Source organism: Amphiprion ocellaris, chromosome 13 (genome assembly GCF_022539595.1).
Source record: "Amphiprion ocellaris isolate individual 3 ecotype Okinawa chromosome 13, ASM2253959v1, whole genome shotgun sequence".
NCBI lineage: Eukaryota > Metazoa > Chordata > Actinopteri > Pomacentridae > Amphiprion > Amphiprion ocellaris.
Genome location: NC_072778.1, coordinates 16,516,660 through 16,533,453, shown reverse-complemented (window position 1 = coordinate 16,533,453; position 16,794 = coordinate 16,516,660). Strand labels below are relative to the sequence as shown.

The 16,794-nt window shown below is 35.8% G+C and overlaps 1 protein-coding gene across 2 annotated transcripts; it reads left to right on the top strand.

Annotated features, from left to right (window-relative positions):
- Positions 1–143: 143 nt before the first annotated feature.
- Positions 144–7,327, top strand: LOC111581122 (uncharacterized). 2 transcript variants are annotated; one of them, XM_023289142.3, is made up of 12 exons: positions 144–920; positions 1,825–1,884; positions 1,983–2,141; positions 3,209–3,320; positions 3,464–3,514; positions 3,770–3,847; positions 3,975–4,031; positions 4,162–4,221; positions 6,103–6,167; positions 6,265–6,397; positions 6,724–6,788; positions 6,930–7,327. In XM_023289142.3, exons 2-12 carry the CDS (start codon positions 1,862–1,864, stop codon positions 7,132–7,134), a joined length of 1,008 nt encoding a protein of 335 aa, XP_023144910.2. In that variant the 5' UTR covers positions 144–920; positions 1,825–1,861; the 3' UTR covers positions 7,135–7,327. The 2 variants fall into 2 exon arrangements, with proteins under 2 accessions (XP_023144910.2, XP_023144912.2); XM_023289144.3 differs by lacking the exon at positions 3,975–4,031.
- The last annotated feature ends 9,467 nt before the right edge of the window (positions 7,328–16,794 follow it).

Genomic DNA, 16,794 nt, shown 5'->3' with positions numbered 1-16,794 from the left:
CATTTCAAATAATTTCAAACACACACACTTGTGAAAAAACAGTAAAATCTCATTCACATTATTAATTACATTAATTAGTTTCCAACAAGGTACCAATTCTTAGACTATGTAATGACTTTAGCGATTGATAAAGAGAGGATTCACTCAAATTAGCCACTAGAAAGTTTTTTGAAATATGATCAATGTAAATAATACAGTCAGAAGGAGTTTTTTCTATATTTTTCTTCATATAGTTTTTTCCAAAATGTTGGGGGGACAGTGAATTACATATAAACACTTTGAGAAATCAAAGCAAATAGTTAACACATTACATTTCAGTAACTCTTTTCAACATATCTTTGTAGTAATACAATTAGCACCAACATTTGGGGAGTGATCCTGAAAATATTGGCTTGTGTATGTGAGCTTAGCCAAATGTAGGCCTAATTTTAAAATGATGTCTTTTAGAGAGAAAGAATTACAGCTGAAGTGAGCAGTCAAAACTTAATTGCAATTCTCAACGGAACGAGATGGTATTTAAGCAGGGTCAGTAAATATTGTATTTCTTTATTTAATATATGTGATATTATATGAAGTATACTGTCACATGCATAGAATTTGTGAATTTGATGGAAATACTGAACTTAAAATGACTTATTCCAAAACAGACTGAATGTATGAATGAATAAATATTTGCTCTATGTCCCACAGTGACTTTATTGTGAGAAACCACTCTATTTGAACCTATTATATTTATCTGATAGTAACATTATCACAGTTCATATCTGAGTCATAAATGTATCGTCGGTTAATCTCTTGTTTTCACCAGTTAACGTAAACTGAACCAAGGGCTGCTCGGCAACCTGCACAATATGGCAGCTAGCTCTACAACTTAGCTGTTGCAGTGCTAACAGCTAGCTACAATTCAGCGTTACTTGATGGTAAGCCTTTTATACTTTCATTTTTACAGGTGTTATCAGTAACTTCAGTGAGCCACTAAATACAGAGCAATGTTACGAGTGAATAATCGAAACATTTGGGTCGTTTTTGACTGTTCCGTGGTTTAGCTTAGCTAATGCTAACTGAGAAAACATTAACGTTAGTAACGCTAGTCGTTAGTTGCGTTGTAGTTTAGCATTAGCATAAGAAGTGTTAGCACTCGTCTTTCTTTGTCTAACTCCAAGTTACTGGATGTAAAAATTGGTGTTCAATTCTAAATACACAAGAATATATTACTATACGTTAGACGGTAGTATTTCAGCCAGCTGCCTTTTGAGTTAACCGCTACATTAATTAGGTGGCTTAGCTACAGGTGCTTTTGTACTCTCACTGTTAGCACACTTAAGTAAAGTAGCATCAAAGCTGATAATAAAATAGACTTTTTCCTAATATAAGTATATATTTATCAACTAATGTAGCATTAATTTTGACAGTAATTGTCTTTCAAGTAAGGGTTACTGCCATTCTACATTACTTGAGTACTGTTTTAAACTCAGTGTAGCATGACTGTTTTTCTGTCATAAACTACAACAGTCATTGCGTCCCCACAGTGTCATTCTTTGTAAAAAGTAGAAGAAATTAGTGTTAAGTGGCTCAATACAAATGCCTGAATTACTTGTGCACATTTCTGTTTCAAGTATAGTCTGCCAGCTAGTTAAGTACATCTGTAGTTCTAAACAAAACCTGAGTTTGTCTGTATATTGTGAGATTCGCACTGTCAACGCTGTTCAGTAGGCTACAGTCATCATGTGCCTAAGTAAAAACACATTAAAGTTCTAACATAATTGATTGAGATACGTTTAAAGCTGTATGTCACTGCTCTATGCTTATTTTGATGGATTATAGGTTGGTCACAAACAGGAGGGAGGAGTCAGTCATCAGGATGGAGGTTATAGAGGAAAATATGTGAGTGAAGCTCACTAAGGAAACCCACACACACAATAAACACTGGGCTTGGTATATAGAAGTATATTATAGTTTTTCTGTGGTGTGTCTATGTGCAGGTCACAAATGGAGATGCTTGAGAAAATAGCTGAGCTGGATTACAGTCAGAGCCAGCTGAAGGATCTGAATACTGAGATGAGACGTTGGCTGGAGTTTGCGGACGATGACATGGCCGTGCTGCGCTCAGAGAATTCAGCCCTCACAAAACAAGTTAAAGCGTATGTTGTTGCACATTATTGTCACTACTCAACCTGTAGAGAGGTCCCTTTACTCCTCACAGCTTTTTTCAGACATGGGACATGGCTTGTTTTATCAAGCAGCTCAGGTAACAATATTTTGTCATTCAGGCACGGTATACATAAATGCGATATTTGTCATCAGACAAGACACCAAGTGATGTTTAATGCAGTAACAAACCAAAAGATAAATCTGAGCTAATAGCAGCTTATCAATCTGTCCAAATATCTAATAGCTTAGTTTATTTAGTTACTGCTGTTGTGTGTTAGTGCGCACAAGTGCTTTGGAGGCACTCAGACATCTTGCTGCTGCTGGCATTTAATAAAGTCAAAGGGAAACTCCTAAAAACAACACAAAGCCACAAACTAAACAGAGATTCTGTGTGTGACAGCTCACCTGTCTAATGCGAAGGAAAGTAAATAGCATGGGAATAATTTATTATTTTAAGTATTGAGTGACGTTACTGGATCAATTGTTCCACATGGAGAAATGTGCAGCTTTCTTGCTTTGTAGACATACATATGGATCCTGCTGCTCTCTGATGCTGCAGGTATTTATTAAAGTCAGAGGGAAAACTGGAAGCAGCTAGAAGGAACAAGCTAAACTTAGACTCCTGTTTACGGCTTGTGGGGAAAAAAACAGATTACATTCTCTTTTTTGCTGAATATCATTAAACTGTTAATACTGCTGTCTGTTTTTGTCACAGTAAAGTTTTCTTGTTATAGACATTATAATTTGTATCCTCATAGGTTGAAAATTGTAGAACAAAGTAACGCAGACAGGGGTGTCTGGCACATTAGCTGTGTTTTTTGTGCTCTCTGGGACGCTGAAATGTAGAAAAAGTCTTTTCCATATCACTTCACACAACTCAAAGTACCATTGCTAGTGTGTACTTTTAAACTTTTCTTTTGCTTTTTGAATGTTTTTGTACACATTTTTTTTCTTTATTACTCTCTTTAGTTGTGTGAGAACTGTTTTGTTTGCTCATTTGTTAAGATTGTGTTGGAGAAACTGTCAAGACCTGTTAGCTGTGTTTGTGTGTCTGCAGGCTGGAGAAGATGATGGCTGAAGCACAACAGGTTGAAGCAGAGCCTTGCAGGTCTTTCATGGCTGATGACCTTGATGCAAATAGATGCAGAGAAAACAAGATTCAGAAATTGGTGCGTAACCAGAATTGTTTTTCCATTATAATGAAATACTTAAACTTCTTACTATATGGACATGCTTTGGCAGGTTATTGTTGGTTTCACTGATCAGTGAATTAAGTTTAAATTACCCCCTATGTCGTTATGTTTGCATGCAGGAGAAGGAATCCATCATAATGACAGAAGAAAATAAGATGCTAACTGCAGAGGTGAAGATGTGTTTCGCTTTAATTAGTCATCATATGTTACAGCATTGTTTGAGGTTTGTAGTGATGTATGCTTAGTAAGAAAGAAACGGGCCAAAGAGGTTAGTAGGTGCTGATACTGTCATGTCGCAAAAATACTTTACTCTGGATTGTTTCCATGTGTTTTGATTTTGTTTGCCAGTTGTCTGACAATTACATTTTACATGGTGCTGAAATTTGAAAACATTTCCATATTTAGTTGTGTTCTAACCGTTTCAGCTCAAAGACCTCCAGCAAAAAAGAGACCAGGACAAGATCAGCTTAAGTAAGCTCAGCGTTGCACTTCAAAACTTTGAGGTAACACAGTGAATTCTACTTGGAGTAGTTTAATTATTTCTGTCTCTCCAGTCATCTACCAGTGTTTGCATTAGTCGCTTTAAATGATCCACCAGCTCCTGATTTGTTATGCTGTGTGCTTCTTCAGTTAGAAAAGGAAGAGGCTCAGTTAGAGCTGCAGCGTAGGGATGAGATTATTCATCAGGTAGGAACAGAGGATCAGTACTAGGCTATGTCAAGATTTTTTCTCATGTATAGGTCTTTCTCTTTGGAGTTCAAAATTAAGATTTGATGGTTGTTGATTGAAGCATCACATTTTTATCTTATTTTGATAGAGAAACTTGCAGTTAAAGCATTTGAATGAAACTGTTGAAGAGAGTGCCAACATCATGAAGGTAAAGATGTTTATCCATTTCTATCTAAAAGAATATGTGTGTGTGTGTGTGTGTGTGTGTGTGTGTGTGTGTGTGTGTGTGTGTGTGTGTGTGTGTGTGTGTGTGTGTGTGTGTGTGTGTGTGTGTGTGTGTGTGTGTGTGTGTGTGTGGAAAAGACCTCTAAACTTGCATTGTGATAAAGGGGATGTTTTTAACCTTGAAAAAATGTAGGGAAAAAGAAAACATACACTGAATGTCTCAAGTCCAGTGTAGAATTTGTCTAAAAGTCAAAAGAATTCTAAAACAAATCAGCATTATTTAAGCTGTATACAGCTGTAATCATGTAATGTAACTTGTTCATCATACGTAACTTAACCTAAGATAGCGCAGAAATTATAGAGGTACATTCACTCAATGCATTGGTAAAACAACAAGTGCTATAAAAAGCTAGTCAATGTTGACTAGTTACACATGTACAGTTGCCCATTTCACCAAATTTGAAACATGTGCAAACTTACATCTGAAATGTGATTATTTCTGTGTGACGATACGTGACAATGCATTAGTCCCAAAAGATTTGGAAATGGACAGCAGTATGAAAAAATTTAGGTACTCATTGTGCTTAATTTGACCTGTAATCACTTGTTAGGCATGTCAAGAATTATTATTTTTGAAATAAGTGTGAGAGCATCAGAGGAAGCCAATTAAAAATATCAAAGTACCACCAGCTTGCAATTACTCTGATCTAAAATGTCATTAAAAATGGGAAGCGAAGGGAAGTCTGATAGTCAAGACGATATCTTGAAGACTGAAAAAATGTTCAGATAAAACTGCGTCTCTCCCGACCAGAAAGGAAAACAAGCCCCTTTCTAACTGCATGGATGCTGCTGAAAAGTTCAGCTGACACATGAATGGTGGTGCCCTGTTCCACTTGGTAGAACTGATGCACAAACCAGAACTGCATAGGAGATTAATCTGAAAGAACCCTTATTTGCAACCTCTTCACAAAATCTGACGTCTCTGTCAGTAATATACCCCATCCGTTTAGGAAACAATTGAACTCTTTAGCTGCAGTCATCAAAGTTATGTTTGGAGATAAAAGTAACAGCATGAAAAGAACGCTTTAACAACTGCAAGTGAAAATGTTATTCTGTGAGGTTGTGTGGCAGCCACTCGCACAAGTAGAACGAAGAATGAATCCCACTAAATATCTGCAAATTCTGCATGCAAATGTTCATCACGAAAGTGAAACTGAAAAGAGGAGAGTTTCTACAGCAGGGCATTGATCCAAATCTGACATTAAAATCCACTTTAGGGAATGTGAGCTGAAGGTTACCTCTCATGACTAGAACATCATTGAAAATCCGTGGGGAGATCTTAAACGTGTTATGCCTGCAAGACAACCTAGTAACATCTCAGACTGTGATCTGCACAGAAGAGTGGGTGAAAATTGCTAAATCAATAATAGAAAGGCTCTTAGCTGCTATGAAGAGTGTTTGCTGCGGTATCTGTCAAAGAGGGCCTTTGTAAGTGCTAACTGAACTTATTCACATTTGCTGCATGAGTTTCATTTTGAAGTTCTTGACATAAAACATCAAAGTGTGTTAACGTTTGCAGAAAGGCAGATTAATTCTTTTTTTTTTTGATGCAGTGGTCATGTTTACTTACTTTCCCTTAGATCATCAAACTAAATATGTAATTTGCCCAGGGGAACATAAAGTTTTGCATTCTATTGTGTCTGCAGTGCAATAGTGGTAGTCAGTTGTAAAATGTGATTTTGCCCCCACTTGTAATCTGTGCATAAACAGTGCTCTGCAATCGTTTGTGAAACTAGCCCCTGGCAACAAACCAACATTGTCTCTGTTTACATGCACTGCATTCATTCCTGTTTCTGTGCTCCAGGACCTCAGGCTGACAAACCAGGAGCTGAGGAAGCAGATAGAGGGCAGACGAGACGAGGCCTATTTGTAAACCTGACACACAGATCTTCTTGCTTCAAATAAATGTACATAGTATAGTCTGAGCACTCAACTGTACTGTGTATGTCGCTGTTTGTTTTTTTAGTGACAGTCTGACTGACAGGATGAGAGAAAACGAAGGATCGGTTATTCCCCCTCCGTCTTTAGCTGAGGAAATATGGCAGGCCTCATCCCCTGAAGTGAAACCCTTCATGACGTACTCCACAGAGCTCAGACATGTATGGCATCTCACTCCTGTGTTAAGGCTTTTGAAGTGGAAAGAATGTAAATCACACTCAGTTTCCAGTTATTAGGTACGCCTTGCTTAAACGAGCACAACAGTCCTGTAGTAAGTCTAGCTGAGCATGACTGAACATGCACATGGATCAACTCATGTCTCACACAAAAACAGAACCTCCTAAACTTCACCGGGGAAGAATTCATATTGTAGATTTTAACATTTAATTTGTCTGTACTTCCTCAAGTGGCCACAAGCGTGTGCCCACATTCAAACACTGTCAGAAAGAAGTACATATATGAAATCGGTTCCATTCTGTATCTGCAGGAGGAAGGTGAAGCTGAGGAGCTGCTGAAACCTCGTAGTGTCACAGCTGACTTTCAGACCAAAAGGTATTTTCGTTTGATATGTGAAGTATCCAGCACATTTCCCTCCTGCATTACTGGTGTGTCATATATATGTATTTATATATTTGTCCTTCTCATTGCGTTTCCTCACTCATCGTTGTCCCTCTGGTTTCTCTGTTGTCTAAGATGTGCAGATACTTCAAAGACATCCGTCCAGAAAACAGGGCTGTTCACTGTGTGCATCTTCATTCTCACTGTTTTGGCCTTCTTGGCTTCAGGAAGTTGTTCAGGAAACGGTGACTTTTTTTCTATCAACTCATTGTGGAACAGTGCGTGCCTGATGTTTCATCCCTACTGCCGCATCCACTACGGGGCCTTACCTCCCATTTGACCTAAACACTCCCTCTCATAAACATGTCACGACTCTATTAATGTGCCTGATTGTGGGTTGCTTTTGTGGTTGGCTTTGTTTTGTACACACAAGAATGAAGGTTTTATTTAAAATACTTGAATTTCTACATGTGACTAGTTTGGCAAACTACATTAACTAACCAGAGAATAATAAAATGTCAAATGACTAGTGACCAATGTTCCCTCTAATTTTCCATGAGTCTGAGCAAACACACAAACTCCCTGAGCGTCCCTTGGACCACTGTGAGCAACATCAGACGTGTGCACTGTGGTCACACCAGCATCACATCCATTCAAGTTACATGGTTCATTAAAAGAATCAAATTACAGCATTTACATTTCTGTTAAAACACTTTGTCAACAGGAGCCAGTTGAAGGCTGCAGTGATTTTAGTGACACTACAATGTATAAGAGTGAAGTTATTGAATATTTGTCTCTCTTTACTGTTGCAGCGGTTTTGCAAATTGCAGACGGACCCTGTTCACTCCATAGATACCAATGTTATTCCTGTAGCTTGAAAGACAGCTACTTTTGATAAAACTGGGCTTGTAGCACATTGTCTGCCTTGCAACAATGGGAAAGAGGCACCGTTTATGTTTTGACAACCTATATCTAATGAGTTATTGATGCTGGAAGTCCGAATCTGTGAATATCTTTCCAACTTTACTGAACTTGGGGCCACTACCACCTAAGGAGTGATATATTTAATTTTGAAAAAAGCATTTAGCCATACTTAAAGCTTTAAGTGCTTTATTAACACGGAACTAAAAATTTTGTATTGTTTTATTATCACAGGTTCTGTCTGAAAAGAGGTGGCATCATTTTAAACAGTGAAATCAAACTAATAAAATGTAATGACCAACCAGTGAGCAATACTGGATTCTGCAAAAACATAAACAACTTTTTTAAAAAATCTAAATCTTATCTTAACATAGTTAATGTATTAACTTATTTTTGTGTGTATGCATGTATTTATTGATTTATTTAGTACTGTTAACATATCAGAGTTCTGAGTGAATTTTTCTTAAGATAGGCAAAGACCATTTATTGATTACATATAGGCTCTTAAATGTTTATTAAAAACTAAAAAGCATTTAAAAAAAAAAACAACTTAGGCATTTATTGAGTCACTAAAATACTGTAGAGTACAGACCACATCAGCATGATTATAAGCATCCTCTGGTAAATTAACAACCAGATACTGATGTCTCTCACCATATGGACTTCAGGAGATGACTGGGGGATGATAAACTGTGACCTACTGGTTGGGTTCTCTCTGTTCTCATGTTTCTTACATGTTTGTCCCCTGACAGCCGGGTCCTAATGTTTTTTGAGCAACACACCATACTAGGACATTTTTACAATGATGGTTCTACTATGAAACCAGTTTGACATGTTCAGGCGTTCTTTGTGTGAAAACTCAGAGATTTCAGGGATCAGAAGGTGGTTTTCAACTTTCTTTAACTTTCTGCTTCAACTTTAAACTAAATTTCCTTGACTAACACCGCCCTCTGGACTTCCAGTAAGCTGTGTTCCTATTGGCTGTCCAGGTGGCTGCTTGGTGTTATCAGGAACACCTGAGCAGCTCAGTGTCTTCCTGCTTTATTTAGCTGCAGACAAACATTTCCTCTGCTTCACCACTGAACTGGGTTTGACTCCGTTGCTTCAGTTTGTTCTTTAGGCGTTGGCTTGCAGCTTCCAGCAGTAAAATCGTCTTTAATGTGCTTCTTGGTGTGTTTTAGGGCTTTGTACTGGATAGTTGTCTTGGTAAATGAGGTTCTTTAGCCACAGTTAGCACATGGTGCTAATGTGTGCAGTGATTAGTGGATTTGGTGCAGCTGAGTTGTGTCTTTATCTTGGCTGTAGTGAGTCTTCAGAGGTTTTTGATCAGACACATTCTGTATGTTTGTGAAGCAATGTTGGTTGTCCAGAAGGTAAGAGTTCCTGTCCTGATTCTCTGTTCTCAGAGGTTCTCTGGTAGGCTGCAGGAGACTTTAGCGTTTGGGTTGTGCTAGTTTGGTTTTTGTAAGGTTTCATTTGGACAACTATCTTGAGGCCCCTCCATGTGGTTTAGTGAGGTTTTCTGGAACAGTTCTACAAAGCAACCTGCAGCAGAAGAGACTTTGAGAGTTTTTAGGAAGTTCTGGAGACCAGACTTTAGAGCAGCAGAAACATTTGTCAGCAGTTTGAGCAGGAGAAGGTGAGCTTCAGAGTAGAAATGAGACAGAAACCTTCTTGACCCGTGTGGTGAGGTCCTGTACCAAGAGTTTGAGCAGGTTGTGAAGAGTCTGTAGTTCTTTGGTCTAAAAGCACAAGAATCGACTCATTAAAGCAGAAAACAGGAGATATTGTTGGTTCTTCTGTCACTCTGCAGTTTCCTTAGACTGAATATCAAGTTTATATTTTGAATGATTTCCCATGTGAGCCCAAGAAGACTTCAATAAACTCCCTCCATCCCCTGGACACAACATATTTTATTACAATGTTAAATCTTTTTTTTTTTTTTTTTTTTTTTAATGTTTTTGAGTTTTAATCATAGTTTTAGCAGTTTTTTCTCTTTGCTTGTTTAGTTTTGTCGTCTGTGTAAAAGGTGCTAAACAAATAAAGTTGAATTGATAAACTGAATAACTGACTAACTCATGATTGTGACAACAGAAGTGTTTTTGTTGTGATTTAAGGGTTTGTTTCATTTTTAAGGCTGAGGTTAAAATCTTAACAGAAAAAATGAGATTAAAGAAATAAACTACATAACAAAAAGCAATTAAATCAAAGGAAAAAAATTAATACAATAAAACTTTTAAAAAGTTTTATTATTAAAAAGATTTAAGAAATTTAATATTTAATTTTCTAATTAAACATTTAATTTTTAAATTTAAATGTTTTGTCTTTAAAGGTTTAATAATCTAATTAAATGTTTTGCATTTTTAAAAAAATGTTTAACGTTCTTGTTGAATTGTATTTTTTAAATGTTTAATTGTGGAAAATATTTTAGCTGTAATTTTGAATATTTGTATTTTAAAAATTTTAATTTCATAATGACGTATTGTATCTTATTGAATTATCTTATTCAATATTTTGTCTGTTTAATGGAGTTAAACATTAAATATAATTAAATTATATATACATATACCACCTTTTAATGTTTAGTTTTCTTTTTAAATGCTTCATTGTATTTTCTGTTTAATTCCTATTTGAAGTTTTATTGTCTTTAAGATGTAATTTTCTAATTAAACATTTAATTTTTTAATTAAATGTTTTGTCTTTTGAAAGGTTTAACGATCTAATTAAATGTTTTGCATTTTTTGAACTGTTTAACCTTCTTCTTGTTGAATTGTATTTTTTAAATGTTTAATTGTGGAAAATATTTTAGCTGTAATTTTGAATATTTGTATTTTAAAAATACTGTTTAATTTCATAACAGCATGTATTGTATCTTGTGGAATTATCTCATTCCATATTTTGTCTGTTTAATAGAGTTAAACATTAAATTACATTACATTCTATTAAACAGACAAAATATGGAATGAGATAATTCCACAAGATACAATACATGCTGTTATGAAATTAAACAGTATTTTTAAAATACAAATATTCAAAATTACAGCTAAAATATTTTCCACAATTAAACATTTAAAAAATACAATTCAACAAGAAGAAGGTTAAACAGTTCAAAAAATGCAAAACATTTAATTAGATCGTTAAACCTTTCAAAACACAAAACATGGGTGCCCGTATAGCTCAACGGGTTAAGCGGGTGATTCATGTATAGGGGCTGGTCCCTGATGCAGCGGCCAGGGTTCGATTCCCCCTTGCAGCCCTTTGCTGCCTGTCTTTTCCCCTGTTTCCTGTCTGTCTTTCACTACGCCTGTTCAATAAAAATCTGAGAAAGGCCAAGAAAAATACAAAACATTTAATTAAAAAATTAAATGTTTAATTAGAAAATTAGATCTTAAAGACATTAAAACTTCAAATAGGAATTACACAGAAAATACAATGAAGCATTTAAAAAGAAAATTAAACATTAAAAGGTGGTAAAACATTTAAAAAGAAAAACCTTCAAGATTTAATCGAAACATTAAATATTGGGAAAGAAAAAGAAACTCAAACAAGCTGATAAAACATTTGAAAAAACAATTAAACATTAAAAAGACAAAACATTTGGAAATCAAATCGGACATTAGAAAAGAATAAAAGGTGAGAAAAGAGCAAAACTAAACGTTTAACAAGAATCAAACTAAAGACAAAACATTTGAAAAGACACCAGTTAGACTTTAGAAGATCAAATTAAACAGAAGAGACAATAAAACGATCAAAAAGAGCAAAAACAGATAAAGGTCTTCAAGCGTTTTCTAGTCTGAAACGAAAACATCAAGTTGTTTCTTCAAACATTTCCTCTTTCTGTGTTCTTGGTTTGATTGTGGACAGATTTACTAAGAACTCATTTCAGAAAACTGCTTTCCAGATAAAGTCTACTAGTAGTTGAAGGCATTTATCAAACTAATGTTACCTTCTGATCTCCACAAACTTTACTGTTCAGTGAAGAGAATCAAAGTTTGTTGAGGATTTCTAAAGAACCCACAGGTGAATGTCTGAGAAGAACTCAGATGGATGGTCTAAATGTGAAATCAAGACTCATGGTCACAAGTTTTAAGGCTTCTGTTAACCAGAAAGTTCAAACTAACAGAGACGTACTGAGAAACTTTTAAGATTTCAGTCCTCAGACTGTCTGAAGGTTCAAACTAACAGAGAAGTACTCAAGAACTTCTAAGATTTCAGTCCTCAGACTGTCTGAAGGTTCAAACTAACAGAGAAGTACTCAAGAACTTAGAAGATATCAGTCCTTGGACTGTCTCAAAGTTAAATCTAACAGAGAACTACTGTGGGACTTAGAAAATTTCAGCCCTCAGACTGTGTGAAAGCTCAGGTCCTGAGGACTCGGGAGGTCTGGAGGCTTTGAAAATCTTGGAACTGAGGGTTCAACCCTCCAGCACAAAGGCTGAAGTCCAACCTCCTGAGAAAAACGGTCGAGTCAAGACTCAAGTTAAAAAAAACTCGAAAATGGCAAAAAAATAGATGATAAATGTGCAAAAAAAAAAAGAAAACTTAGTATCTGAGTGCATGGCTCAGGGGATAGGAAGAGAGACTACCAAGTGGAAGGTCGCAGGTTCAAGACCCATTACTGGCCTTTTTCTTTCTTTGTCTTTGTCAGGATTTTGATAAAATTTAAGAAGGGTCTGGTCTTAAACCAGCAACCTGCAGTTCCACAGGCAAATCCTTAACTCACTGAGCTACAGAGCAGATGAAAAGAAGTAATTTCGTCGTTCTGAGTGAATTTTTCTTAAGATAGGCAAAGGCCATTTATTGATTACATATAGGCTCTTAAATGTTTATTAAAAACTAAAAAGCATTTAAAAAAAAAAAAAACAACTTAGGCATTTATTGAGTCACTAAAATAGTGTAGAGTACAGACCACATCAGCATGATTATAAGCATCCTCTGGTAAATTAACAACCAGATACTGATGTCTCTCACCATATGGACTTCAGGAGATGACTGGGGGATGATAAACTGTGACCTACTGGTTGGGTTCTCTCTGTTCTCATGTTTCTTACATGTTTGTTCCCTGACAGCCGGGTCCTAATGTTTTTTGAGCAACACACCATACTATGACGTTTTTACAATGATGGTTCTACTATGAAACCAGTTTGACATGTTCAGGTGTTCTTTGTGTGAAAACTCAGAGATTTCAGGTATCAGAAGGTGGTTTTCAACTTTCTTTAACTTTCTGCTTCAACTTTAAACTAAATTTCCTTCACTAACCCAGCCCTCTGGACTTCCAGTGAGCTGTGTTCCTATTGGCTGTCCAGGTGGCTGCTTGGTGTTATCAGGAACACCTGAGCAGCTCAGTGTCTTCCTGCTTTATTTAGCTGCAGACAAACATTTCCTCTGCTTCACCACTGAACTGGGTTTGACTCCGGTGCTTCAGTTTGTTCTGTAGGCGTTGGCTTGCAGCTTCCAGCAGTAAAATCGTCTTTAATGTGCTTCTTGGTGTGTTTTAGGGCTTTGTACTGGATAGTTGTCTTGGTAAATGTAGCTCTTTAGCCACAGTCAGCACATGGTGCTAATGTGTGCAGTGATTAGTGGATTTGGTACAGCTGAGTTGTGTCTTTATCTTGGCTGTAGTGAGTCTTCAGAGGTTTTTGATCAGACACATTCTGTATGTTTGTGAAGCAATGTTGGTTGTCCAGAAGGTAAGAGTTCCTGTCCTGATTCTCTGTTCTCAGAGGTTCTCTGGTTGGCTGCAGGAGACTTTAGCGTTTGGGTTGTGCTAGTTTGGTTTTTGTACGGTTTCATTTGGACGACTATCTTGAGGCCCCTCCATGTGGTTTAGTGAGGTTTTCTGCAACAGTTCTACAAAGCAACCTGCAGCAGAAGAGACTGTGAGAGTTTTTAGGAAGTTCTGGAGAGCAGACTTTAGAGCAGCAGAAACATTTGTCAGCAGTTTGAGCAGCAGAAGGTAAGCTTCAGAGTAGAAATGAGATGGAAACCTTCTTGACCCGTGTGGTGAGGTCCTGTACCAAGAGTTTGAGCAGGTTGTGAAGAGTCTGTAGTTCTTTGGTCTAAAAGCACAAGAATCGACTCATTAAAGCAGAAAACAGGAGATATTGTTGGTTCTTCTGTCACTCTGCAGTTTCCTTAGACTGAATATCAAGTTTATATTTTAAATGATTTCCCATGTGAGCCCAAGAAGACTTCAATAATCTCCCTCCATCCCCTGGACACAACATACTTTATTACCATGTTAAATCATTTTTTGAAAATATGTTTTTGAGTTTTAATCATAGTTTTAGCATAGTTTTTCTCTTTGCTTGTTTAGTTTTGTCATCTGTGTGAAAGGTGCTAAACAAATAAAGTTGAATGGATAAACTGAATAATTGACTAACTCATGATTGTGACAACAGAAGTATTTTCATTGTGATTTAAGGGTTTATTTCATTTTTAAGGTTGGGGTTAAAATCTTGACAGAAAAAGAAGAATAAAGAAATAAACTACATGACAAAAATTAATTAAATCAAGGGGGAAAAAAATTAATACATTATGTCATAAATTGTGTTTTCTGTTTAATTCCTATTTGAAGTTTTATTGTCTTTAAGATGTAATTTTCTAATTAAACATTTAATTCTGTAATTAAATGTTTTGTATTTTTGTCTGTTTAATAAAATGTAATTGTATTTAATGTTTAACTCTATTAAACAGACAAAATATTGAATTAGATAATTAAACAAGGTACATGTCACTATGAAATTAAACAAAATTTTTAAAATACAAATATTACAAATTACAGATAAAATATTTTCGATAATTAAATATTCAAAAAAATACAATTAAACAAGAAGAATATTAAACATTTAAAAAAATACAAAACATTTAATTTGATTATTAAACCTTTAAAAATACAAAACATTTAATTACAGAATTAAATGCTTAATTAGAAAATTACATCTTAAAGACAATAAAACTTCAAATAGGAATTAAACAGAAAACACAACGAAGCATTTAAAAAGAAAATTAAACATTAAAAGGTGAAAAAACATTTAAAAAGAAAAACCTTCAAGATTTAATCGAAAAATTAAATATTGGGAAAGAAAAAAAATTCAATTTTGTTTAATTTCATAATTACATGTATTGAATCTTGTTTAATTATCTAATTCAGTATTTTGTCTGTTTAATATAGTTAAACATTAAATACAATTAAATTCTATTAAACAGACAAAATATTGAATTAGATAATTAAACAAGATACAATACATGTAATTATGAAATTAAACAAAATTTTTCAAATACAAATATTAAAAATTACTGATAAAATATTTTCAATAATTAAACAGTCAAAAAATACATTAAAATACTTCAAATAGGAATTAAACAGAAAATACAAAGAAGCATTTAAAAAGACAATTAAACATTAAAAGGTGGTGAAACAGTTAAAAAGAAAAACCTTCAAGATCTAATCGAAAAATTAAATATTGGGAAAGAAAAAAAATTCAAACAAACCAATAAAACATTTGAAAAAACAATTAAACATTAAAAAGACAAAACATTTCGAAATCAAATCAGACATTAGAAAAGAATAAAAGGTGAGAAAAGAGCAAAACTAAACATCGAAGAAGAATCAAACTAAAGACAAAACATTTGAAAAGACACCAGTTAGACTTTAGAAGATCAAATTAAACAGAAGAGACAATAAAATGATCAAAAAGAGCAAAAACAGATAAAGGTCTTCAAGCGTTTCCTGGTCAAACGAAAACATCAAGTTGTTTCTTCAAACATTTCCTCTTTCTATGTTCTTGGTTTGATTGTGGACAGATTTACTAAGAACTAATTTCAGAAAACTGCTTTCCAGATAAAGTCTACTAGTAGTTGAAGGCATGGATCAAACTAATGTCACCTTCTGATCTCCACAAACTTTACTGTTCAGTGAAGAGAATCAAAGTTTGTTGAGGATTTCTAAAAAACCCACAGGTGAAGGTCTGAGAAGAACTCAGATGGATGACCTAAATGTGAAATCAAGACTCATGGTCACAAGTTTTAAGGCTTCTGTTAACCAGAAAGTTCAAACTAACAGAGAAGTACTGAAAAACTTTTAAAACTTCAGTCCTCAGACTGTCTGAAGATTCAAACTAACAGAGAACTACTCAAGAACTTCTAAGATTTCAGTCCTCAGACTGTCTGAAAGTTCAAACTAACAGAGAACTACTCAAAAACTTTGAAAATTTCAGTCCTCAGACTGTGGAAAGGTTCAAACTAACAGAGAACTACTCAGGAACTTAGAAGATATCAGTCCTCAGAGTGTCTGAAGGTTCAAACTAACAGAGAACTACTGTGGGACTTAGAAAATTTCAGCCCTCAGACTGTGTGAAAGCTCAGGTCCTGAGGACTTCGGAGGTGTGGAGGCTTTGGAAAGTCTTGGAACTGAGGGTTCAACCCTCTGGCACAAAGGCTGAAGTCCAACCTCCTGAGAAAAACGGTCGAGATAAGAGAAAGTTAAAAAAAAAACTTGAAAACGACAAAAAATAGATGATAAATGCGCAAAAAAAAGAAGAATTAGTATCTGAGCGAATAGCTCAGGGGAAAAGAAGACAGACTACCAAGTGGAAGGTCGCAGGTTCAAGACCCGCCACTGGCACTTTTCTTTGTTTGTCTTTGTCAGAATTTTGAGAAAATTTAAGAAAGGCCTGGTCTTGAACCAGCGACCTGCAGCTCTACAGGCAAATCCTTAACTCACTGAGCTACAGATCAGATAAAAAGAAATAATTTCGTCGTCCCTTTGACATCGTAGTTTCTGAAGTGACTACATGGGTGGAGCCAAGGCGGAGTCAAGGTGGAGTCAGGGCGGGGAGTAGGCGGGGAGGTGGGTGGCGGCCTCCCCCCTCTACTCCCCCACCTCTCCCCACCGCCCACCACACCTTCCCCCGCCCCACGAGTTCTTCGAGTCTCCACGAGTTCTTCGAGTCTCCACAGGTTTTCCTGAGTTTCTGGAGTTTCCACCAGGTTGGAGGCAGAACAAGTTGTCATGAAAAGGTGTTGAAGTCGGTCAGGAGTGACTGACTTTTTACAGCGACTAGAAGGAAGACCACTA